Raw genomic sequence first — 26,352 nt, 5'->3', positions numbered from 1 at the left:
CTCACCTACCTCTTGGTGGTGGTGCTGAGCGCCGAGGTCTTCCTGCCGGTGTTCTACAGACTGGGGATCACTAGCACCTATGAGGTGAGGGGTCCGACCTCGGAGCTCGGGCAGGGTGGGGCCCTGTGTGCACCTGACACCTTTGATTTCCCCGTCCAGCCGAAGGGATTTTTAACTTTCCGAGCCCGAGCGGGAGGGAGTCTGCATCATGCCAGCCTGGGCTCCTCCTTTCCGAAAGCAAGATCCTTGCTCGGGGTCCCCAGCAGCACCCACGTTCCAGGGAAACGGACGGAGGCTCCACACCACCCCTTCTTCCTCTGAAGGTTAGGTGCCCAGAGGCTACGTTGCAGGCTTCCTGTCCTAGCACCTGCACGGAGGCCGGAGTCTGCCGTTTACTCCCTGGGCGACGTGGCACCTGTTTCCTAGTACTGCCCACCTCACTGGGTCCTCGGGGAGCACTAAATGAGCAGGTGCAAGGTGTCACCTTTGGAATAGTGTTGAACGCACACCGGTGTGTTGGACAAGGGCTGCCCACGCTTCTTTTGGTGATGGTAGAGGTTGTCCTGTGGTTATCTTGTGGTTGTGGGAGCCTCAAACAGCTCTGCCATTTCTCTGTGGGAAGGCGATTGGGAAAACCATGCCTCTTCTACTGCACATGTCCCCTGGGTGTCGTTTTCTTGCAGGAAAGGGCTCTGTACAGACGGTGGCCCCGGGTTTCTTTTACAGAGCCATTAGGTGGGAGGGGAGGGTGTAAAGCTCCTTTCCTGGAGCCCTGGCCCCCACTCTTCACGCTTGGGGTGCCCCAGTCTCCTCCACAGGCCGTGGTCCTGTGTGCCAGATGTCTCCTCTCGGCCGGCTCTCTCTGGCCCCCAGTTTGTCTGAAGTCTTTTCCTCCACCAGGGCCAGGGCCACTGGCAGGTGGCTTCCTAGTGAAGCTGGTTCAGCTGGAGCAGGGACAGTCACATGCCAAACCTTGGTGACGGATCCGGCTTGGGCTGTAGTGAGGGCCCGTGGGGTGAGGCAGCCCAGGGCAGCCCCGCTTCCTTTCCCTCTGGTCCCTGTGCCCCGCAGAGCTCAGCCATCACCCCAGAAGTGAGCAGGGGGCATTTCTGCTGCATTTCGAGGTGACAGATTGGTTGCCCTAAGCCAAAATCATCACTCAGCTCTGTTTTTTAAAAAATATTATAGTGCTTAAAGAATAATTAATTTAGCATTTAACAATGAGGAATAAAGAACAACGAGCACATAAAATTCCAGATTCTGACTTTTTTTTTAACTCAGAAAATTGGCGACATTGGGCCACATTCTCTGCGACCGCAGGGCCCCCCAGGTGCAGCAGCTGCTCCCACTCTGGTCCTCTGTTGTGTGCGCGGCTACTTTCTCATGGTGCGGAAATCCTTCTCTCCATTTATGTCGCTACGAAAAAACGCATCAGGGAAAAATGCACCACTGTGGTGGGAGCTCTCGTTTCAAAGGAGAGGAAAGAGAGCCTGTTTCTCGTCGGGCGTGAGGCTGTTCCAGCTCTGTGCTGTATGCACACACCTAGCCCGTGTCACTCGAGTGTGCCACCCTCTGTACTTAGCCAGCTCTGAAGCTTGGACAGGGTCTGAGTGATCTGGAAGAGGCTCCCATTCCCCAGAGAGAATGGTTCTCTCCAGGCGCTGGCCGGCGCCTCCTTGGGCTGCAGCTTTAGCTCAGAAACAGACAGCTCTCTCACGTGTTTCTAGTGACACAGCTAAGTTAGCAGGATTCCAGCTGACAGAGGCAAAAGCTATCCTGCACGGAAAGCTGGGACTCTGAACTATGCGCTTAACATACATTACCTGACTCAGTGCTCAAAAGAGTCCTTACAAGGGAGCTTCCCGGAGAGGCTCAGCTTGCAGGGGAAGAGACTCAGAATGAGTTAGGACGGTGAGAGAGCTGGAAGCAAGGTGGACACTTGGCAGCATACTGGCTGCTCCAGAAGGCCCTGGTGAGTCTGAACAATCCCCGGCTGGGCTTAACACCCATGCCCTGAGAACCAGGGAAGAAATACAGGATCCAGGAACTAGGGAGCAGTGTCTCAAACCAGGGGTGTCGGGCAATCAGAGACAGGCAAGGTGGGAACATGCTATGCCCCTTCAAGTGGTCATGGCAAAGCCTTCCTTGTAAAATTCCTTGTGAGTTTATGCTGCGGGGTAGAACCATCTATATGGAACAAGAAGTCTAACATTCTTGCTCAAATATAAAATCTCTCCCTATTGACATTTTACAGCTCAAGCTGGTGAGCCACAGGCATCTTAAATATCTATTTATCTCTGCCTTTGACGTGTAGGTTTGATAGGTGTTCAGCAGTTCCCAGACCCACAGACCGGCAGAAAGTATACACAGGGACTCAATTTAATTCACTGCCACTAGAGGATCTTTTCGGATCCAGCTGCATCTGTGTGTGTGAGCTGAGTGTCTTGGGGTCTTTTTATTTTTAACTCTTTTATTTATTTTATCCACAGAAGTTGAAGGGTCCCTGAATTATTCCAAGTTCTGAGGACTACGACTGGTCTTGAGTGACCGTAGGTGTTATAGTTACTCTGCAGTTTTGCCTGGGCATCCTAGAACTACTTTTTAAAGCTTAGTACTCATTGACTTGGACTTCTAACTCAGTCTGCAGGTTGTTTCCTCTGTAGCTTAAAGGACCATGGAGAGCTGAGAGAGTGATGGGTTTCTTGGTTATATCTTGGGTTGGTCTTGTGTGTTCCTGAACACATCACTTTTCCAGATCAGCTCTTCTTGGGAAACACACACACATATGACATATAAATGCCTTCTAATTTACTTGGTTCACGTATCTGCATTCTTACCTCGGTCACATTCTGCTCTTGTTTTCTTTAGTCTCCAGCAGGCAGAGGACCTTTCTGTTCATGTCCATTCATGTGTAAGAGAGGCTTGCTTAAAGAATCCTGCAGAAATAACACTGCCCTGTGTCCAAGGCTCAGAAACTTCTCCAGTCTTCTAAAATGCCTTCCAAAATGCCCTTAGGTGATTTTGATTCCAGGAATTCACCAGACTCATGGATTTAGATTCCACTGTTGTTGTTTTGTTTTGTTTTATTTTTGTGGAATACTTTACTTCTGAATGAAAAATCTACAACATCATTTCCATCAGCTTTTATCACTGGAGGATCTACAAAACCCTGCAAAAGGAGAGACAAGAACTGTTATCATGATCCTTCTTTTCAAGAGAAAGAGTGAATGGGGGATTTGGAGATTGTTCACTTCAAGCTCAGGAGTCTGGAGGGGATGGAGTCATGGGCTGGTACTGCTTGGAGCCTGCACTGTGTTGAATATTTGTCACCATTAGCTATTTTGGAGGCTCTGTTAGGTGTCAGTGTCACCAGCTCCTAATTGATTCTGGGCACATGGATTGTTGGATTGTCTGCTTATTCATGTGGGTATGTGCACGGCTTTGGGCGCCAACGTTTCTAAATTGGTGTCATGGTCCTGCCAGTGTTCAGATCGAGCTTGGTGTCCTTTCTGATGAAAGGGGGCCCCATCGCTGACTGGGCTTCTACAGAGCCTCTGCCTCCTGGGTTATTGGGAGGACACCGTGCCTAGCAAGAACTCTGGGTGTGTTTGCTCTAACTCTGGAGAAAATTATCAGGCTTCTTTTCCTCCAATTATTACCCAATGCCAGGGTTTCATTCTTCTATTTCCTGAAATATTATAACAAGACTGTTGTGCAGCCATTATATGCAAATTTAAAAACATCTTGCATTTCTCTGAAATTCTGATTGGAACCCTGCACTATGTTATGGCACACTGCATAGTGTAGAAAATAAGCAAGCCATGTTGGAAGATTTTAGGGAGACATGGCAAGAGGGTTGGCTCTGAACAGAAACTGACTTGGGATTTATGTTTTAAAAAATTATTCATGTACATGTGAAAGCCGTGAGCATAGCGCAGAGAACGGGTCTGAGATCTGAGCGAGCAGGTCTTCGAAGAGCTTCTCTAGCCCCCAATGGCTTTCTGCCTTTGCGCCTTGCAGCCCACTGGGTAGAAAAGCTGATTGGCTGCGCCCGGTCATGTGATTTCTTCTTGCCGACAAACCCGTCACAACTTCCGGGATTTAGAAAGGGTGAGTTTCCCGCGTGAATCCCAGGAACTGTACAGAGCGGCCACTCAGAAGGGAGAGCGACAGATACTTACTCTATAGTATATAAATATTCCGCTTAGGGGACGATTTTCCAATCTTTCCAGGTCAGGCTGGGGATACAGAAGAGATTAGTGATTGGTGAGCTTTGAGGTGAGAAGGAAGCCTCACTAAAAGGTGCAGCATCGGTGTTTGGGCAACAGAGCTGCTTCGCGCCCCGGTGGAGAAGGCTCACACAGATCTGTATGTGGGTTGGAATCCACTGACTTGCGCTCCAAATCGAGCAAATCGAGCCAACTCTGCTGTATTTAGATAAAACAAGAGTAAACATAGCGGGCCCAAGTGGGTGGTGAAGTTGCATTACATCTCTAACCCATTCTTTCCTAGGCTACTGACGAACACAGAAATGTTCGGGGGATTCACATCACAACTCTTTCTCCTTTCTTTTGCCACAGTATTTAGAACTTCGGTTTAACAGATACATCCGCCTCTGCGGGACAGTGCTGTTTATTGTTCAAACCGTAAGTAGCTCCCGGATGGTTTATTCTTCCTCTCGTCGCTAAAATATTTTAGTCCATGGCATCTGGGTGAACCTTCCTTGGAAACCACATGAACAATGAAAAAGAGGCTGAAAGTGTGAGGAAATGAAACCGAAAAGATTTGTTGTTACCGGTTAGGGTGTTAGTTAACCCAAACGGTGTTTCAGCAAAAGCTTCACTTCCTGGAAAAATAGAAGACTTAAGTGAGTTTAACTATTTTATCGATCAAGCTAGAGGTATGTTGCTTTCCCCAGCCGCACCTGGACCAAGGTGACCGTTAAGTCCGCTCTAATGCCTTTAATAATAATAATGTTACCTAATAGGTGACAAATGGATTCAAGGGAGCTGTAGTAGTGACAGTAAGAATCTAAGAAAGGGAGAACAAGCTGTATATTTCACTTTTTAAATTTTTTTTTTTGAGTAATAGATGTGAACAATCTGACAGGAAGACATTAGGAAACAGGTTTTTTTTTTTTGGTACTGGGGATTGAACCTGGGACCTTGTACTTTCGAGGCAGGTGGCGGAACCACTGAGCTAATTCCTGGCCCAATGTGTTTTTAAATCATGATATGTTTTTATGGAGTAACTTTAGAATTAGCCTGCAATGTATTCGAAGATAAAGCAGTGAAAATGGTATTTTGAAATAAATTTTAAAAGAGAAAATGACATTTTGAGAAAAAGACTATCTTACTGTTATACCCATTCATATTTATTCATTATATGGGTGAAAAAATAATAAATAATATAAAAAGGTGAATTATAGTTCATGTTCACTTTCAGGCTTTTGAAAGTGCAAATTCACACTTCTGTTTTGTCTCATAGGCACACAAACATTCAAAAACAAGATTTAAAAATTTTACTTTAAAAATTATTGGTGATCAGCAGTACTTTGAAGTCATCAATAAGGGGCCATCCTCTTCTAAATTTATATTTCTTTGTTTTTATATGTTTCAAATCTAGGAAAGTTAATTTCAGGCTTGAGTGGGTGAATCATTGACCATTTGCACTAATTGTCACATTAACAATCCAGAACTGTACAAAAAGTTGGTCATAAAAGATTTTTGTAACTTGTGACCACAGTATAAATAAGAATTAATTTTACTTAGCATTCTCAAGTTATAATTTTATTAAATACACTGAAACTACTGACAAATTATAATTGGTTTTGCAGGAAAATCAATATTTTATAATTTATTCACAACATTCATGAAATTTATAATTCATAGAATTCCTTTTGTTTTCTTTTTTGCCTTAGATTCTGTATACTGGAATTGTTATTTATGCCCCTGCACTGGCTTTGAATCAAGGTATATTTTATTTTATCTTATTTCTGTCTGTTTTATTAGTACATGTTTATGATACATGGGAAAGACATTCACCATGGGTAAGGGGGACATACACATATTACATCTTGATCTTTTTTTATTCCCTCTTCCCCTCTCTCCCTCTCTTCCCCTCAGATCTTGTTCCTTTCTCTGCATAGTCTACCTTGTTGTTTCCTATTAGCTTCTTTTACTTTGCTCTTTATGTATATTTTGAGTTTCTTATATAAAAGGTCATATAATTTTAGCCTTCTGTGTTTGATTTATTTCACAGCATTATGATCTCAAGGTGCACCCATTTTCCTATAGGTGACTCAGTTTCCTTCTTTATGGCTGAGTAGTACTCCACTGTGTATGAACACCACATTTTCTTTATCCAGTCATCTGTTGATGGACATATAAGCCACTTCCATGATTTAGCTATTCAGGACTTTTAAATAAATTTTTGGTACCGGGGATCGAACTCGGTACCTTGCACTTTGCGAGGCAGGCGGTAGTATTAAAGTACATTTTTAAAGTGGCAAATCATGTGACTCAGTTTGGGGTTCAGTTTCAGTAATCCTTACTCTCTCAGTGGGCAGAGAGAGATGGAGGGGTGCGGCCAGTCAGCCCTCTCAGGGTTAGGGGGGTGAGGTGCCTTCAGGGTCTACCCTGGCGCCTTTGGGTTTCCACATGGAGAGCTGCCAAGTGTCTTCAGGCTTCCAAAGGGCGGACTCCCTGGGTCCGTGTCTTGCGGCTGTGCTGCCCAGGGTTCTCCAGTGCTGGGGGACAGACGCCCTCTCTTTTGTGTCTATTGCCTGGAGTCTGTCCCCGGGGACTTGGGGCCACTGAGAAATCTGGCAGGGAGAGCAGCCCTTTTCTCCCCAATCACATGGGCTCCAGAGACAGAGAAGAGCCAGGAGACGGGTCTGCAAGGCCGGCTACTTCTGGAGAGTTCTAGTGTGGCTAGGGTGCTGATCTGGGTTTCCTGTGACGGCAGCAGCCAGGCTGGGCCCATTTTACTGAGGCAGAGGTTCATGCTGGTCCTGCCTTCTGAGGGTTTCAGGAAACCTCGGGAATCCTTGAATTTTATCAGTCGAAAGTGAGTTTATCTTTCAAACTTCCTTGTAAATTGGACAAGTGGAGTCTGCTGGGAAAGAAGTGGCACAGTTCCCGGAGTTGATATGGGAGAGAGGAAACCTGCCCCCCTCCCCTGCGCCCTGTTTTCCTGGTTTTATAACACATGCGTTAGTTACTTTCACCATTCACAAAGCAGGACTGGATCATCGCAAAGGAGAGCTTGATAGAAAGTGCTCTTACCTGAGAGCCAGGTGTGTGCTGGCCCCGCGGGCAGCACCAGGAGCAGCTCCTTTGCTGGGTCAGGACCGAGCTAGCTGTGAACGCCACAGGTTGCCTGTTTCTCTTAAGCACAGTTGAAGACATTAGCGTTTTAAAGTGCACCGACTTTAACCTGGGAAGAAATCAAAGGTTCTTTTCTCCTTAGACTCAAAGTGCTGTGCAGGAGTGACGAGGATCCGTAATTAGTGACTGTGACCCCTGGAATGCCACTCGTGTACGGGCTGCGCCAGAGCCGGCGGGCACAGGCCCGGGCACCGTGTTTGGGGCAACAGATGCTAAACAGGCACTTGTTTAACTCGACTGGAACTTAGTCTTCTCTAGGCTCGATCTGTTTTTAACTTTCTTCTTCTGTTATAGGAAACTTCTCTAAAATGGAGAATAGACTCTGAGTCCTAACGTATCCAACACCCTGCAGTAATAATTTTCCACTTATGGTCAATTTCAGCTCGCTCCTGACTTCCTCCAAAAGATCGTTTTGCTGTAAATTTGAATGTCCTGTTACTTCATCTGCTTCTCAGTATGTTCTGAGCCTTTATATAAATGGAAGCGGAGAGAGCTTTTTTTGTATCGGGTTTCTTTGGTTAACAAAATGTTTTTGAGTTGCATTCATTTCGTAACATGTATCAGTAATTCTTTCCCTTCAGTGCTAGGAGAATTTCTTTATTTTATTGTATTTTTGGTACTGGGGAGTGAACTCGGGTCCTTGTGCTTGCGAGGTGGGCGACAGCATTGGGCGATTTTGTTGTACACATTTCTCAAACTCTCTTTAGAGCCTCTTGTCCAAAGACATCGGATTGTTCCCAGTTTTAGGGTATTCTGAATTAAGGCTGCTAAGAACACCCTGCTGTATGGGCCAGGGATTTAGCTCAGTGGTTCCACTGCCTGTCTCACAAGTGCAAGGTCCCTAGTTCAATCCCCGGTACCAAAAAAAAAAAAAAAGAACATCCTACTACAGTTTTTTGTTTTGTTTTTCTTTTCGACACTTGGTCGTGCTTCAGCTTGAAACATATATGAAAATAGTATAAAATTAAACATCTGTGTATGCTAACACAGATCAGGAGAGTCGTATGCATGGCGTTTAACAGAAATTGCCAAATAACTTTTTCATTGTTTGGACCATTTATACGTCCATTTCATGATATATAAGAATTCCACTGTAAGCGCATCCTTGCCAATATTTAACATCAGTTTTTCCCCCATTTTAGTGGGTATTACAGAATTTTGTATTAGGGCCTTCATGTGCACTTCCTGTGGACTGCTTATGTTGAGCTTACCAGCTCATGAAATAATAAAGATGAATTTTAAAGACAAGTAGCCCAGTAAGGAGCAGGCTCGGGACTTGAACAGGCCCTCTGCAGGAGCAGCCTTCTCCCCGTGCACGCCTCTCACGTGTATCAGCACATGGACTCAGGACCTTCACGTTTTCTCTTGGTCATGTTTTGTAGCTCTCAATGCCAAAGTCCTGCATACATTTCTTAGATTTACTTCTACGTAGCGGATCTTTTATACTGTTCCAAACGCTACCATTTCATAATACTCTCCGATTATTCCTTGCAATTACATAAAACCTAATTGATCTGCATAAGTTGATCTTCTGTCCTGGTTGCTGGCTGAATTTGCTTTTCCATTCAGTTTGGCTTGTGGAGACCTTATAGGGTTTGCATGTCGCTTATGGATCCGCCAGGTCTAACGTCTCTCCTCACCTCCTGCTTCTTAGTTTTCCTTCTTGTCCTGCTGCAGTTACTGTGGGGAGTTGAGTGCTAAATAAATTTTGCAGTCTTGGGATAAACGCTCTTACACATGCGTCCATCGGTGTTGGGAATGTTTTCTTAAGGGTTTCTAAAGTTCATGTGGAAAATTGCTGTGAAGTTTTGTTTTCCTGGAGTGTCCCTGTTGGATTTTTAAAATCAGCTATGCAGGTGGAATAGAGGAGTAGAAAAGTGTTTCCTTTCTGTTTCTTGAAAGAGTTTGTGTAAAATTGTGTATTTCTTTCTTAATGTTTGATAGAATTAAAAAGAAAGGCACCTTTCTTGATATTTTTGCTTTTGTGGATTTTGGTTTATTAATTCAGTTTCTTTAATGAATTTAGTTATTAATATTTTCAACTTCTTTTGTGTCAATCTTGATAATGTTTTCTCAGGGAGTTTATTTTTTTCTAACTTATAAACTGCCTTGCCACAAAGTTTTTTATAATACTCTCTTTAATACTTGTAATATCTTTAGTGATAGCCCTTCTACTTGTTCCTAATACTGATAAGATGACTTTTTAATCTCTTTTTTTTTCTTTGAGTTTATTGGTACCTTTTAGGGATACAGTACAATTACATTCATTGTTGGGATCTTGCACCTCTACACGACAGGTCTTGGTTCTCATTTTTTCCCCTTGTCCCCGCCCTCCCTTCACCCCCTCCTCCCCTCCCCATCTACAAACACTTTATTTCCATCTTTTCATTATCTCACATTTTTTCTTTTCCCTTATTACCCTTCTCCTACACATCCCACCTTCCCTACACCTTTAGCTCCTTTCCTTTTTAATCTCTTTTTTGGCTAATATTTATGTATTTATTGTTTTCTGAGACAGGGTCCAGCTATGTAGTCCAGGCGGCCTTAAATTATATAACCTAGGCTGATCTCGAACTCATGGTAATCCTCCTGCCTCAGCCTCCCAAGTGCTGGGTAAGGTGTGCTCCATCACACCCAGCTAATTGATATTTTTAATCATTTGTAAGAACCAGTTTTGAGTTTTATTGACTTCCTTTTTCTACTTCATTAATTTGTGCTGTCGTGTTAATTTATTTACTTCTATTTATTTTGCATTGAACTTTTCTAGGTTAAAGGTAGTTTAGTTTAGGTCACTAACTTTAAATACTTCTTATTTTCTAACATATGTTCTTAAAAGTTATCAATTTTTCTTTAAGCAGTGCATTCCCTGCACCCCACAAATTTTGCGAGCTTGTATTTTTATTCTTTCGGTTCAGAATATTTTCTTATTTCTTTTGTGATTTGTTTTCTCTATGGGTTCTTTAGAAGAGTGTTGCTTAATTTTCAAATACTGGGAGATTTCCTAGCATGTGTGCCACTGATTTCTGAATGAATACTGCTTTGGTCAGACAGCTGCTAACCATGGCGATTTTCATCCTTGACACCCATTGTGACTTGTGCAGTGACCCAGGATGTGGTCCATCTTTTTGAACATCTCAAGTGCTCCTAAAAAGAACATGGGTTCTGTGGACGTTGGGTGTAACGTTCTGGAAATGTCAGATGTTCATTTGGTTAATGGTGCTGCTCAAACGTTTTATATGTCTCTACTGAGTTTTATTTATTTACTTTTTCCATTGAGTTTATCGGTACACTGTAGGTACACAGTACAGTTACATTCATCGTTAGGATCTTGTACCTTCTTGGTTCTTACTTTTTCCCCATTCCCCTGCCCTCCCTTCATCCCCCGACACCCTCCTTATTTACAAAGACTTTGCTGAATAGTTTCTCTGGTGTGAAAAACTGAAAGTGTAAATAAGGATTCAAATGTATAATTGATAATGTGAAATAGGCAGCAAAGGGCTAAAGGAGTAGGGGAAGAGGGAGGGGTGGGGGAAAGCAAAGAAGGGAAAAGAAAAGATAACAAGAAAAGAAAAAAAATGGAAACAAACTTTACGAGTTTTAAACTTGTTCCATCAATCACCAAGAAAGAGGTGTTGAAATCTATAAATGTAACCACTAGTTTTTCTATTTCTCCCATTCTGTCAGTTTTTAATGGGTGTAGCTTGAAGTTCTCTTGAAATTTCTCTTAATTCATAGTCTCCCTTTTCTTTTTCCCCTCCCTTTAAATGGCATTTCTTTGCTGAAGAAACTGCATTATTCGTTCTGGCTTTTATGAACTGGTTCCCGCAGGACCCTGTGATACCTTCCCAAACCCTCTGCGTTTCTTGTGAAGGGTCATGTTTGCATCTGTACCTTTGGGCTGCAGTTTGGCTTTTTAGAAATATTATCTCTTAGGCCATGTTTATAAGTTTGTGGCTTTAAGTTAATTAAGGCTTATAGAATGGGATCTTCTAATTCTTTTATTGCTTTTTCATTAATTACATGGAGCATTTCTAAAAACAGACTTGTTGATGACTTGGTCACTCCACGGGAAAGGCTGGGAAATAGCTGATTCTCCCCATTTGCTTAGTTTCAAAAAGAGTAAGTGGGGGGCCGAGTGGAGAGCACAGAGGCAGAGCACACACCCAGCACCCCAAAAGTAAGTAAATCCAAAGCGAAATGAATGGGTTCTCTCTTATCTCCTAAATCAACCTAGGTGCTCTGTGTGCACATACGTCACTGTGACTTTCTGCTGTAAAGCTGTGATGTCGCTTCATCTCCTAAGCTGGGTGTTATTATCACTGCTCAGACCCCCGTTTTACCCAGCAGGACCTCCTGGGGGATCTCCGATTCCTCCAACCAGCCTGTGCATTGATTTACTTGAGGATCTTTAAAAAATACTGATACCGGAGGGTGTGCCTCACAGCTCTGAGTGAATGAAACCTTCTAATTTAAGTCTCCTCTAGTAGCTGGGCGTGGCTGGGTGTGGCGGAACACTCCTGTAACCTCAGCACTCAGGAGGCTGAGGCAGGAGGATTGCCATGAGTTTGAGTCCCAGCCTGGGCTAAACAGTGAAACCCTGTCTGAAAAAACCAAACCAAACCAAAACCAACAACAACAATAAAAATCTCTAGTGATTTTAATGCAGTCAAATTAGAGAATCACTGAGGTAATAGTTTTGGTATGACTTTCTGATCCTGTAGCTCATAATGTGATGTCCGAAAGCAGTTGTAGATTTTTTTCTTTGTAGTTTTCTTTCCCTTAACATATTTGCCAGTAGGGGTATATATTAAATTGCTGTGTTTTATTTTCAGTTTTGTGGTTGTTTGAGACAGTGTCCCATTATGTAGTTCAGGCTAGATTTGAATTCACTGTGTATGTAGCCCAGGGTGGCCTCAAACTCACAGTGATCCTCCTGCCTCAGCCTTCCAAATGCTGGGATTTTAGGCACGTGCCCCCATGCCCAGCTAAATTGCCGTGTTTTAGTCTCGTGGCAATGTTTTTTCTCTGCATGGTGACGTCACAGAGTTGATACCCAGCTAGATTCAACTTGTTTCATTTTACTTTTGATTTGAAGTTGTTTTAAATGTTTTTATAATTATGTAGAATATGTGCACGATTCCAAAGTGAAATTTAAAAATACATGTTGAGATGTCTCGCGAACACCCTTGGGTCCTACACTTTGTTTTCTCCTTCTTTCGGTAAATGTTTTTTTTTTGTTTGTTTTTCATTTATCCTTCTTTTAAAAAGATATCACACGCCCTTCCACTTTTTAGCCAAGAACACAGGCTTTTCTCCATATGGGCTCTGTCTTCACAGCTCCCTGGTGCCTGTCTTTCAGGGGCTGGAGAAACTAGTTAGTCTGAGTGGCGTCTGGGGAGGAGGAGGATGAACCCTTTGAGCCTCAATCTGAACAGCGCCTCCCAGCGTCAAGCTGCTGCCCGCCTGAGTTGGGACAGCAGGGCTCTCTCTCCCTCTTTTGCAGCAGAGACCACACCCGTGGGTGTTTCACTCCTCGAATACTACTTAAAAATCCCACGTTTTTGTGACACTCATGCGGCAGGATCCTACTTGTCGGGAAGCAGGTGTAGGAAGATATTCGCTACACCAGATCCCCTCCCTCCCGGGTAACTCCCCACGGATGTTTTGCGCATTTCGAAGCCGAACTCGCCTTTTCTTTTCTTCTGCAGTCACAGGGTTGGATCGGTGGGGTGCGGTGGTGGCTACCGGCGTGGTCTGCACGTTCTACTGCACGCTGGTACGTATGTCAAGAGCACCATTTCCACCTTGCTCTACCTAGGAACTGCAAAATGGAACTTTCTAGCTCTTCCGAGCTGTACAATGGGCTGCTCACACCTATTCATTCTCCTGCCCCTGACCTCCCCCATGTGTCTTTATCTGGGAGGAATATTTGGTGTGGGGTCAAACGGGACCTTGGTAGAACACAAGTCCTAACTGAACTTTGTTGCTTTCACCAGAATCATGACCTTGGTCCCTGGCCTCAGTTCCTGGCCCATCCATGCTGTGGCAAGGTTATTAGACTTGTGCTCCGGTAATTCCTCAGCACAGAAGCCTGGGATTTCTTCCTGCTGCTTATAGCCAGGAGCAACAACGTATGGAAAAACCATGTGGCCGGACATGGATAGTAGTACCAGGGGAGGATTTTCAACAGAGGTGTGGCTGTCACGGGATCTTTGATAGTCTAGATGTTAGCTGTGTAGTCACTGGATCCTGTGAAAGACAGGGACCCCAGTCACGGGGACGCTTGGGCCTTTGTGGGTGGCTGGTATAGAGCAGTTTAGGATCTCAGCAGCTGCTGTGACTACCTGAGCGCATGCTGATGGAGTATCGGTCCCACCTGTAGGTGCAATCTGACGTTGGCTTGTGCAGTTCGACCGCAGGTTGCTTAGCAGTCTCCCGCCCACTTCCTCTTTCCTCCAGTGCTTGTGTGTGGCACCTTCCACAGGCCACGGAGTCTGACCCCACCTGCTTTGGCCCAGGCTGTTTCCTTTGCTGGAAGGACCTTCATCCTGGCCTTTGATTACACTTGAGGGCTCAGTTTAAATATCTCCTTTGTCAACCTCTCCCAACCTGATCGTCTCTCTTGAGTGCATTTCTCAGCCAAGGTCCGGTTTTCGACATTTTTATCCAGCACGGTGGATACGCGTGCGGACTCCTAAACATGTCTGATAGACGCATTAATCCCAGTGCCCTCTCTTTTCAAAGGGCGGTCTCAAGGCGGTGGTCTGGACAGATGTTTTTCAAGTGGGCATCATGGTGGCTGGATTCGCATCTGTGATTATCCAGGCCGCACTAATTCAAGGTGGCATCGGCAGGATCTTAAACGATGCCTACAGTGGTGGCAGATTAAACTTCTGGAAGTAAGTTGTTCTCCACCCCCCGGTTAAAGGACCCAATTTCTATTTTCTGTGTAAAAAGAATCCCTTTTGAAATAGTGGGTTTATATCAGAAAATAGCCAGCCACAGAAGACAGAAGCTGGGCGGGTCGTTGTGGAATGGGTGGGTCCCTGCCAGTTTTTCTTCGGGGTTTGAGCTGGCAGACGTTTCTTAACTCCATGGCTTCAGGATGGGGCTTCCACCCGAGAAGGGACTAGGAGCAAAGAAGCATTTTCTTCCAAAAATTAGCCTAGCACAGGTTGGAATGTGGGGTAGGATGATAAGGGAAGAGATTTTAGAAAGATGAGAAAATAAAGTCTCTTAAGAGAAAAACACCGAAAGACTCTTGATTCCATTTGACAATTCTGTGTTTCAGGCAATCTGCAGGTTGCTCTCTTGATGCTACCCTGGCAATAGGCGTATTACGTGTAGTATTAATATAGTATATGATCGTTACATGTTATTATTTCTCTTACATATACCTGTATACTAGTTCCAGAAAATTGACTAGAAAAGTTATGATTGATGTTCACAGTGACAGCATAACACAACATATAATACAATACAGCTTAAGTAGCTGTTTAGTTCTCCTAAAAGAAAAAAAATGGAAAAACTAGATTATTTCACCCCAAACATTTCATAAAATTTAAAGGGAGTTTTTAAAGACAATCCCCCCTTTTGAATCGCTAGTGTCAGGCTTGTGTATCCCACTCAGCGTGGGAATGGGCTCACTTTGGCCTGGACCAGCTCTTTTCTTCTTTGAGTAGCCTTTCACTGAGATAGACAGTCGGAAATTACTGGCCAGAAGAAGGAAAACCACAGTGCCACTTTCCAGGCTCTTTCCAGGCCTTCTGAAAATTGGCACCAACGTTTGAGAAAAGCTGTTTCAAAAATGGAGTTAATATGTTAGTTTATGGAAATCAATTTTGTTGAACCAAATTAACCATTTTAATAATTTTTCCATGACCCCAAGATTCAAGTCTGCAGGAAGACAGCCCCAACTTGGCCTCCCTTGGACCCTGCTCCATTCTGTGCCCAGTGCAGAGCCACTGACAGTACTTAATGGGGTGGTGACACAGTTTTCCCGGATTGCTTTTACTGTGAAAGTGGAGAAATGGATACCACGAATCAGAAACATCAATAGTTTCTTAGGAGATCTTGATTATTTTCATGTCTCTTCCTAGAATGCCAGGCTGTGGGGAGAAGGTATGAAACCAGTCATTTCTCTACAGGGTCACTCATTTTATACGAAGGACATGCTGGGCGTGGTGGCGCACGCCTGTAATCTCAGCACTTGGGAGGCTGAGGCATGAGGATCGCTGTGAGTTTGAGACCACCCGGGCTATATAGTGAGTTCCAGGTCAGTCTCAACTACACAGTGAGACCGTGTCTCCAAACACTCCCCCAAACAAACGCAAACAAACAATACACACATTCCGGCAATGAAGCTGTAGCTTATACATCATAAGAGACTTCACAAAATAAAAGTAGATATTTTTATGACCTTAACTTTGAAGGTTACAAACCACAGAGTAATAATGAGAAGCCTTATCATGTTTCAGAGTTTTCAAGAGTATCCTTTCTTTTCCTAAAATGTTTTGAGAATATGGAAAATGAAATAGCTGCTGTGGTTGAGATAACCGAAGACTGAAACTACTGAATTAAGTCTTGTAGCTCTTATTCCCTTCTGATAGCCCACTGAATATTTTTGGCTCTTGACTTCCATTAGCTAATATTATAATAGTTGCTTAATGGGCAAAAGAACCAATACTCTCGAGCTTCTTAGATTTTGATACTAAATGTTAGGTAACTTTCTGTAGAAATAGCTGTACTTAAATATATGCAAAATCACAATATTTTACTCAACTGATTCCAAATACAAGATTTGGAGAATTTTACAATTTTTAGAGCGTGTTTTAGCTTTGCCATCCCTGAGACACAATATCCAATAACCAGAGCTGCAAGAGAGAGAGGTTCTACGGGCTCATGTTTTAAGGGGATCAAGTCCTCGGTCAGCTGCATCTAAGGCAGGGCCATCATGGCAGAAGGGTCTGGTGGGGCAGAGCTGCTTCGCTCACGGCGTCTGGGAGGCAGAGCGGGGAGCAGTGCCGGAGAGAAGGGGTGGGGGACCGGTACCTCAAAGACCCACCCAGAAGTGCACCCCCCAGCCCTTCGAAGGCCTCAAGCCAGTCAGATTAACGCATTCGAGCTTAACCACCATAGTGGTTCATTTCTCAGTTTTCAAAGTTCATGTTATATGTCAGAGCTGAGCAGCTTGCTTCCTTCCTAGGTAGTATATTAAGAGAGGTTAAGGGTTATGTGAAACACGAAAGTTGAGCTTTCTTTGTAACAATATTTTGGAATTAAGGTACGTGTCACAAAGTGGTTTTAAACTACCAGTATTTAGCTTGTGCACACAGCATTTTAGGGAAACACAATTATAACAACATATGGTAATTTTAGCAAGTGAAAAATCTTTAAACTGTGCTAATTGACTTCTTTTTTAATTTATTTTCACAAGTAAGTTCAATTCTTTTGCTTCTTGAGCTTGAATTTGAATTAGAATTACAGCTCTACATGTGCTAGGAGAAGAATTGTAGAAATAAAGTGTGTTAATTTACTATTCACGTCAGTACCATGTTGGTTGCTATGACGCACTAATCCCTTCCCTCTCCATTACAACTTGGTGGATTGCTTAACAAGTTTTCCAAAACCATGGGAGAACAGTTTCTCTAAATGCTCAGAATCATTACAGTGCTAATTTTCCCTCAGTCCCATCTAGAATTTCGAAATCTCTGAAAATGACAATTGTTATTTCAATGATCTTGAGTTAGAAATAGTCTTATATTTTATACTATTTAGTTTTCTACAAACATATCTGTCTATAGGTATATATTGCTTATGTTGGAAAGTACTCTAGGAGGATTTTTCTCTAGTCTTCGGTCAATAATTCGGGTTTGTTTTTGTTTCTTTTCATTTAGTTTTAACCCTAACCCTTTGCAAAGACACACATTCTGGACGATTATTATAGGAGGGACCTTCACGTGGACCAGCATCTATGGAGTCAACCAGTCCCAAGTGCAGAGATACATTGCCTGCAAAAGTAGATTCCAGGCAAAACTGTAAGCCAAACCACAGTGCGTGGATCATCAACAGCTGTTAGGGGCCCTTGTGAGACCTCCATAGTCCGATTCAGCTCAAGTTCAAGTCTTTTGTGTCAAGCAATTCCAAGAGATAAATGGTCTGCTTTGTTAAAAGGGACTAGACAGAGCAAAGTGACACTGTATGTTTTAAATCAGACATTTGAAAATATTTATACGAATTATTAAGTAAAACAACTTTGTCAAATAAATAAGCAGTTAAAGGATCTATGGGAGATTTAAAAAATATGAGGAGGGCTTGGGGTTTAGCTGGATGGCAGAGCACTTGCCTGATATTTATGAGGCTCTCAGCAGTTCAGAAATACAAGTATGTAGGGCTCTGTCATGGTGGAGCTGAACATCAAATCAGGAAAAGATGTGTGAATGTGTGAAGAGTGAAAGAGCACCGGAGAGATGCAGCAGCTCAGTGAAGCGGTGATAGAGGAGATGTTCCCGAGCAGACACAGTGGCTCAGATCTGTGTGCAGCCTCAGTCTTGAGTACAGAATGCTGCTGTAATGCTTGCTACCTGACTTCTCCTGGACAAATGGTTGGCCTCTCTGAACCCCAGTTTCTAAACTCGTGAAATGAATGTAAGAAATACTTTATGTCACGTAAGAAGTTTTAGAAAGCACCACATTTGGTACACATGTAGTAGAGATTTACTAAGTGGTAATTCCTTTTCCCATTTTAAGTGTGTGATGGATGTGAAGGCAGAACATAGATGAGAGACTCCTGTTTACCTGGCAGAAGAGACATAAGGGATGATTGCAGTGAGGGCAGCTGGAGAGGGTTGGATCGTAGTGCGGGCAGGCACATGGAAGGGAGACTTGGACAAAAGCAGAGGGACTGAGGCCAGCATGGGCAGGGACACTCAAGTCCATCTTGATTTGAGAAAAAAGTATGGGACAGTGAGTGTGTTTTTTTTTTTTTCCTGTGGAGGCCTCAGAGCAGCTTGCTGACTTCTGGCTCCTGTGATCAGTAAGACGGACTTGCTTGCATGCATTTAGGGGCATTAAACTCTAAATAGATTGAACAGGAGTGATTAGGGTGGGAGAAAGTGCAAATTCTATTCCTGTTCAAAGAAAATTATAAAAATATTGTGATTTGCTATTATATCAGAACTCAAAATATTGAGTGTAAATTGGGTTAGAAACTAATTCTTTAGAAAATGCCCCAATGGAAGGTCAATATTAATTTGGATATACTAGCTGGGTATAGAATTACACAAAATGAGCTTGGAAGTTCTGATATTTTAAGATAGTTGGAAGGACTATAATTTATATAAGCAGTGGTATAAAGGACTTTCATTTTTGTTTTTGGTGCCAGGGATCAAACTTGGGCCCTTGTGCCTGAAAGGTGGGCAGTGGAACCTCTGAGCCAAATCCCTGGCCCTTGTATGGGACTTTTAAATCTATACTAGAGTGAGCCTTCCCCCAAAGCCATCATACAGAATCTTCAGTTTCTTTGAGAATACGAAACTCAACTTCTGCCTCAATTTTGTAGCTAAATTGGTTCCTTCAGAATGGCCCAGTGGGTCTCTGGAACAAGATAGATTACCGAACCCAGGGGACCTGCTTTCACCAGCTCACTATTGCTCATCCTGCAGAAACCATGCGTCCCTGCCAAATGCCAGAACTTACTGCAGTCAGTTGACAAGGGACAGTACCAGATGCTCGTAAGTGGTCTGTCTGAACAGCACTGAAGTCTAATAGAACAATGTGTTTTTTGAGTGTTAAATTCAGACATCATGAGGAAGGTGGTGAGCAAGAGAACACCTGAGCACAATTTCCCCATCTGGAGATGAGATACCGGTGCTACCCTGGTTTTAGGCAATAAAGAGATGTGGTGATATTAGTGCAAGGGAAGAGCCTAGTGGTCTGTCATTTGGCATCTGCTGCAGGAGGTGGCTGTGGTTGTCCTGGAAACAGACTCTGCGATAGAGGCTGGTACTTGACTGTGTGCCGTTTCCCTTGGTCTTGTAACTCTGGGATTTGGGCTTTGTTGTCCCTAAGAGTAAGTGCAGACAGAAACTGAGGATCAGAGAGTCTAAGTACTTGCTCACAGCCATGTCTTGGAGAACCAGGACTTACACCCAGCGCTGAGTCCAGTGCTGTTTCCCAAACATCCTGCGAAAAGCCCAGAGCGGATGTCATCATGCCTAGCAGGGTGTGACAAGACACTAGTGTGGGGAATACAGTCTGTGTCTTACACTTCCTGGGAGGTCTTACAAACCACACTGAAGCCTGTTTGGTGAGTTGCTATGTAGATCCTAATCGTGTTTAGCAGTTTAGGAAAATGAGTAATAGTCACTGCTCCATTCATTGTGAAAATACTTCCTGACAAGGAGACCGGAAGTAATGAAGTTAGATGCCAAGAAAAAACTACTGGTGCCTACGAGATTCCAGCCAGAAGGACGCGCACTTTCAGCAGGAAAACACCATCTGTTGTGAATATTATCAAATACCTTATTGACCGACATCATAAGCAGATTAGAATAGAATGAAAAATAGCATTTTGGATAACCAAAAGATAATGTGCATTTATCGAATGTAATCACTTTTGCTGTCTCTTCTTCTCTAGGTCTCTCTATGTCAATCTTGTGGGACTCTGGGCGATCCTCACCTGCTCAGTGTTTTGTGGGCTCGCCCTGTACTCCAGGTACCGTGACTGCGACCCCTGGACAGCCAAGAAGGTGTCTGCGGAAGACCAGGTTTGGTGCTGTGTCTTTCTTACGGGGCGTCATGACGCTCAGAGAACCGTGTTCGTGCAGGGCCGCAGCCAGTGGCCACAAGCGAGTCACTTTCATGTCTGTGAAGCATGTGGCAGAAATTGATTTTAGCACATAGAGCATGGATGAAGAAGGCTGGGGATGCAGCTCAGTGGTTCTGCCACCTGCCTCACAAGCACGAGGTCTGAGCTTGATCCCCAGTACCAAAAAATAAAAATAAAACAGAAGGAAGAGCACTGTGTCTAAAACTAAAACACTGGAGCACCTAGAAAATGTCAAGCCAGGTATGAAGTAGAAACCACAGTGCTGGGGGTGGAAATACAGACACCATTTAAAAAACGACACACGAACCGTGGTACTGGAGAGCGTTTGGGAACTTGTTAAGCCGCTGAGCAATGAGTGATGTGTGTTTTAGTCCATAAATGGCAGAGAGACGGCTCTAACAAGTAAGCGTGGACCGAGGGCCAACCACGCGGTGAGATTCTGTGCCGAGAGATCTCTGTGTCTCATCCCATCCTCACAACCCTGCAGCCCTAATTTATAGATGATGAAATGAATTACAGAGGTTTTCGGACCGACCCAGGGCTACTGTGCACGTGTGTGGAACGATTGTGAGCACCATCCATTCCTTACCATGTGCCAGGCACTGTCCTGGGCACTTTATGTGTATTTTAATTTTCAGTTTTTCATACTCACCTGCACAGGGGTTACGTAGGGTCCCCAGCTAGTAGCCCGCAGCCAGGAATCAAATCCGCTAGCAGCAGGCTGCCCCAGGCCTGTGGACCTGTGTGCCGTGCGTGGTCTTTCAAGAGGTGTAGCTAGAATTCAAATCCATGGCTACCCGACCCCGAAAACTGCATCCTCACCTAAATTATTTTCTAAGATCTGCTGGTCATTCAAACAATCCAAGGCCTGCTAGAACAAAGGCAGATCTCTGTGCAAGGGAATCACACACACCGCCCTGCCCCATACATCTCTGTGGCTTAGGAAAAGAGATTTTCTGCTACAGTCTGCTGGGATAAAGCAGCAAGAAAGCAGAAAGCGCAAGAGAGCAGGGCTGGTGTCTAGGTGTAGTTTTGCGGCTGTTCCACCTCGTTGATTCTGTCTGTACTTCTTATTTTGATGTGGTACATTTGCTGTGATTGATAAACCCATAACGATAAATTATTATGAAGTAAAGTTTACATTATGATTGACTTTTGTGAGTTTGGCCAAATGTATGGTGTCACAGACTCACTATTACAGTGTCATACAGAATAATTTCATGGCCCTAAAATCCCCTGTGCTTCACCTATGTGTCCCACATACATTTTCTTTTTTCTTTTTGTTTTTGTTTTCTTGTTTTTTGAGACAGGGTCTCACTATGTAGTGAGACTGACCTGGAACTCACTGTGTAGCCCAGGCTGGTTTCCAACTCACAGCGATCCTCCTGCCTCAGCCTCCCGAGGGCTGGGATTACAGGCGTGCACCACCACGCCCGGCTCCCATGTACATTTTCTACCAATCCCTGTCCTTTACCGTGTCCGCAGTGTTACCTTTTCCAGAATGTCAGCTAGCTGCTTAGATTAACAACAGGCTATTTTTTCCATGTATTTTCACGGTTTAATGACACACTTTTTATACGTATTTAAACATTTTTAATTGACATACAAAGTATACATTCTCCTGGGGTACAGTGTGATGTTTCTTTTAAAATTGGCTACGAGAGATTTTTGAGAAAGCTGACAGGTTTTGGATCTTAGTACAATGTGAATGATGGGAACTTTACTTTTGTTTATGTGTGAAATACTGTTTCAATTTTTTTTAATGGTGCCAAAAGTTTATATGAAAAGTGAGGGTCCGAAGGAGTATGGGAGAAATCGGCTCTGCAGAGCAAACCTGGGCAGAACAAGAGAAAAAGAAGAGAAAAGCAAAAAAGGAAGTACACACTGTGTCTGGGAATGCAGTGTGGGCTCCTGTGGGAAGTCACTGTAGCCACAGACCGTGGGAGAGCTGTTTCAAGTTAAACTTTGAAAATATTTTGGGAAAGTTCAGTTGCTCAGGGAGTTGGCCGCGAAGCTGACAGGATATAGGCCTTTCCTTCTTGCTCAGTGGGAGCTGTAATCGGTAACGCCTCCATGCAAAAGAGGAGACTTTGCAGGAAGGTTTGTCTACTTTCTTTTCTGCAGAAGTTAACACTGCAGAAAGATTATACAGTCTGTGGTCACTTACATGCCCGTCATTGTTTGGTGTTTGTTTTTAAAAAACATAAATATGGCCAACGAAGTTGGTGTCAGGAACTCTCTGAAAAGAGGCCAATTTCAAAAGATTTCCCGAGCTACTTTTCCATCCATGACTGTGTTTTACACTATGGATAACTGAAATTACATCTTTTACTCTTGGATAGTGATTGGAATTTTTTTTGGATAGCGATTGAAATTTTAAAAATGGTCTAGAATCACAAGTAGAGAGGGTGCTTCTTATTTAAGCAAAGAGGTTTTTCAAAAGTCCCTTAAAAATGCTTCACTATTGCATAGAAAAGTGCTACTTTTATTGAGTATTTACTATATCACATATTCTGTACTGAAAGTCTTTCATAGCTTAGATGAGGGAACTTACAGCTCAGAGGAATGAAGTAACCAAAGCCATACCTGTCTGAATCCAAAGCCTGTTTACTTAGCTATTGAGCTGTTTGTTTGAATGTGAGCAATGAAAGACTTCACTTTTAGGTATTGAGAAATTCCCTTTCAGTGGAGTAGCTCCTTTCACTTGTAGAGGAACAGAGATCTTAGATAATCCGGAATTAGTTGACTTTATTCAACAGCAAATAGCACTTACGTGTCCATTTTGGAATTTTTCAGCTCATGCCTTATTTGGTACTGGACATTTTTCGAGATTATCCCGGAGTTCCTGGGCTTTTTGTGGCCTGTGCTTACAGCGGGACCTTAAGGTATGGACTGTGTGAGTCTGAGCCCTCCGCCCTTCCCTTCCCTCCAGGGATCTGTCTTTCCTTGCTGGTTGCTCTGGGGATGGAGCTGGGTACTGGACGCAGCAGAGTTGGGTCAAAGCAGGCAAACACTGGCCAGGTCCTCTCTGTCCCTCTGACTCTTTCCTAGAGGGCGCTGGCTTCCTGCTGTCCTCAGGCTGCCTGCTGCAGCGTCCTGTCCTGGGAAGTGACTGCAGTGACAGCCCGGACGCCTCTGCATGGGCTCTGGTTCTGAGAACCTGCCTGACTCAGCTGTTCCATCAGACGGCTGCAGAGTGCTTTCCCCCCAGCCCCTGGGCTCGCTCCCCGTGCCATCGCATACCCTGAGGGCCGCAGTGGTGCCCCCATGGCAGCTCGAGGTGCATGGCCCCGTCCTGCCCTCCCGCAGGGGGCGTCTTCTCTTTCTGCGGGAATCTCAGGTTAGCAGCCCTCCCGTCATCACCCCCACCAAACAAACAGAAATCCCCTCTGTGATTTGGGGAGTGTTTTTATTCTCAAGGTGCCGCTGCTTCCTGTCTGGAAAGATGGTATGTCTTTCTCTTTATCTCAGGCTTCTTTTGCTTTCCTCAGTGTTTTCTCTACATGCTTGGCGTAGGGATCCTATACATGTTTGGTTGGGTGCCTGCTGATGTACTGTGCTATAAAGTTGTCATTTCTATGAGTTGATTGTGGGTAGCATGGGCACCCTTACATTGACATTGGTCTTGCAAGTCTGCCTACTCACCTATGGATATCTGAAATTACATCTTTTACTCTTGGATAGTGACTGGAGTTTTTTTGGGATAGTGACTGAAATATAAAAAATGGCCTGGAGTCACAAGTAGGTCTGTTTTATTTGGCTATTGTTTTTGTTTTTTGAGGCAGGGTCTGGCTGTGTAGTTAGTACAGGTTGGCCTGGAATCACTACATGGCCCAGGCTGGTCTTGGATTTGCCTTGCTCTTCCTGCCTCAGCCTCCCGAGTGCTGAGATCACAGGCGTGCGCCTCCACTTCAAGCTATTTTTTCATAGCGCAGTATCTAAAAAAACCAAAAAAAACCCCTTTACTTTAATACTTAAAGCAGCAGCCAGTTTAAGACACACATGTGGCTAAAGCATAATCAACTGGAAAATTAGAATTTGGTCTGTTACACATTGAATGATATACTGTTGTCAAAAGCAAATTGTATTTCATCATTGTCCTTCTTCCTGTGTTTCTATAGCTTGGCCTTACCAACTCATGCGGTACACGTTAGTGAGGATTCAGAAAAGTACTGTTCGTGGCACATGCTGCTGAGGACTTCCGGCAGTCCTTTCAATGCATAAAGAAAAATGTGCTTTAAAGTCCTGTAATATGATGATAATAATAGTATAATAGCGTACATCTTTATGGGCACAGAGGACTAACTGGGCAATAGGAGGGACATTAGTGCAGCCTCTTCCGCGACTACGTTTCCCTGTGGCTGCGCTCTGAATCGTTCTTGATAACCACTTCCAAAAAGAAGATGCTTTGGGGCCAGGGATTTAGCTCAGTGGTTTCATCGCCTTCTTTGTAAGCACAAGGACCTGAGTTCAATCCTCAGTACTGAAAAAAAAAAGAAGATGCTTTGGTCATTAAGAACAACGGAAATCCGGTTACATTTTAGAAGTTTCCATTTGCTTCCTGCTTCCTCGTTCCCACAACAAGTATTATTAAAGCTAAACTATTATTATTCCTGCTTTGTGCCCCCAGCACAGTGTCCTCCAGTATTAACGCATTGGCCGCAGTGACGGTGGAAGATCTCATCAGACCCTACTTCCGGTCGCTCTCAGAGAGGTCTCTCTCCTGGATTTCCCAAGGAATGAGTAAGCTCTGTTCACAACTCCCCTCTTGCTCAGAGAGGTGGCTTCTTTCGAGACACTGGAAGTTCTCTTTCCCTGACAAAGCATAAAGTACGTCCCAGTGTGAATGCATCCGCATACGTGTGCCCACAGCTTAGGAGCTCTGGCACTCAAGAGCCTGAGGCAGGAGGATCACCGAGTGAGGCCAGGTGGCCTGCATAGTGAGTTCAAGGCCAGCCTGACATACGTAGTGAGACCCTGTCTCCAAAATGAGAAGAAAAAATGTCATTGTCAGTGGGCCACGAAGGACAGTTTCTAGGACTTTCTAACATAGATAAGATTTTCATTCATTTGAAGCAGTCTCTGAAATCATTACATGGAGGTGTAGATCTTGGACAAGAACATGACAGTTTGAGTATTTGTTTCATAATTTTGTGTATTAAACCATAGCAGTGACGGTTCATGACCTACTAAGTGGGGGAGAATCAAGCTAAACACAGCAAAAAAGGTTTAGGTTTTTAAAAATTTCAAGTACAGTAAGTTTATTTACCCACTGTACTTGACAAAGGTGTGGATGCTACTGTGAATAAAATAGGAATAACATAATTTAAGGAGCACACTACTTCCATGATGAAGATTTTTCCATTCTTCATTCCTATACTTTGAATTTTGAGCATTGGAAAAGCCTGTTGACTGATTTAAAGTAATTTTTGCTGAATCCATTTTTTTAAAAAAATAAAAGATGGGGAGCTAATGTTTACTAATTTTAGCTAATTTTTCTAAAGTTAGCTAATTTTTCTGTTTTTGTCTTTTTTTTGGTACTGAGGATCGAACTCAGGACCTTGTGCCTGTGAGGCAAGTGGCGGCACCACTAAGCTAAATCCCCTGCCCAATGTTTACTTAATTTAAAAAAGTAAATGCATGAAAAAAATGGAAAAAAGGTAAAAAGTGAAAGTTACAAGAGGAAATAAAAAATCTCATAATCTGACAAAGGTGGCTTAAGAATTTCTATAAAAAGTTTGGGGAAACAACTTGGGGGAATCAGAAATTGAGCTTGAAGTCCCCTTTTCTGCCAGTTTAATGGGAGGGGTGTGGGGGTTGCTGGACGTGGCGGGTGAAAGCTGAAGTTGGAGGGCTCTGATTTCTGGTGTTTGTTCCTGCCCTCCTTCCTTTTCTCCTGCAGTGGGCTGAGCCTTCCTCCTTAGAGACGTTGGCAGCAGATTACATTAACACAGTGCAGTAGTTCCTCTTGTAAAGCCCCTGCAGTTAACTCCAGGCATTGTTCCCTTACATAACCTGCTCCTAGACCTAACCCTGGGACACGGAATGTGGGCTTTACTTGTTCTCCTTGCGCACTGCCGATTTTGGAGGAAAACGCCTCTTTTTTTTTTTTTTTTTTTTTTTTTTTTTTTTTTT

General features: G+C 43.8%; 1 protein-coding gene across 1 annotated transcript in view; it reads left to right on the top strand.

Annotated features, from left to right (window-relative positions):
* Window positions 1-26,352, top strand: part of Slc5a8 (solute carrier family 5 member 8) — a 48,027-nt gene that overhangs the window by 606 nt on the left and 21,069 nt on the right. The window contains exons 2-10 of the mRNA XM_033763500.1: window positions 1-84; window positions 4,581-4,646; window positions 5,921-5,972; window positions 13,097-13,164; window positions 14,133-14,287; window positions 17,285-17,425; window positions 20,026-20,155; window positions 23,014-23,102; window positions 24,848-24,960. Of these exons, the coding sequence (XP_033619391.1) occupies window positions 1-84; window positions 4,581-4,646; window positions 5,921-5,972; window positions 13,097-13,164; window positions 14,133-14,287; window positions 17,285-17,425; window positions 20,026-20,155; window positions 23,014-23,102; window positions 24,848-24,960 (898 nt within the window). The remainder of the gene's footprint in view (window positions 85-4,580; window positions 4,647-5,920; window positions 5,973-13,096; window positions 13,165-14,132; window positions 14,288-17,284; window positions 17,426-20,025; window positions 20,156-23,013; window positions 23,103-24,847; window positions 24,961-26,352) is intronic.

This window comes from Fukomys damarensis, unplaced genomic scaffold (genome assembly GCF_012274545.1).
Source record: "Fukomys damarensis isolate Sample0158 unplaced genomic scaffold, DMR_v1.0_HiC HiC_scaffold_15, whole genome shotgun sequence".
Classification (NCBI taxonomy): domain Eukaryota; kingdom Metazoa; phylum Chordata; class Mammalia; order Rodentia; family Bathyergidae; genus Fukomys; species Fukomys damarensis.
This window is presented reverse-complemented; position numbering and strand designations above follow the sequence as displayed.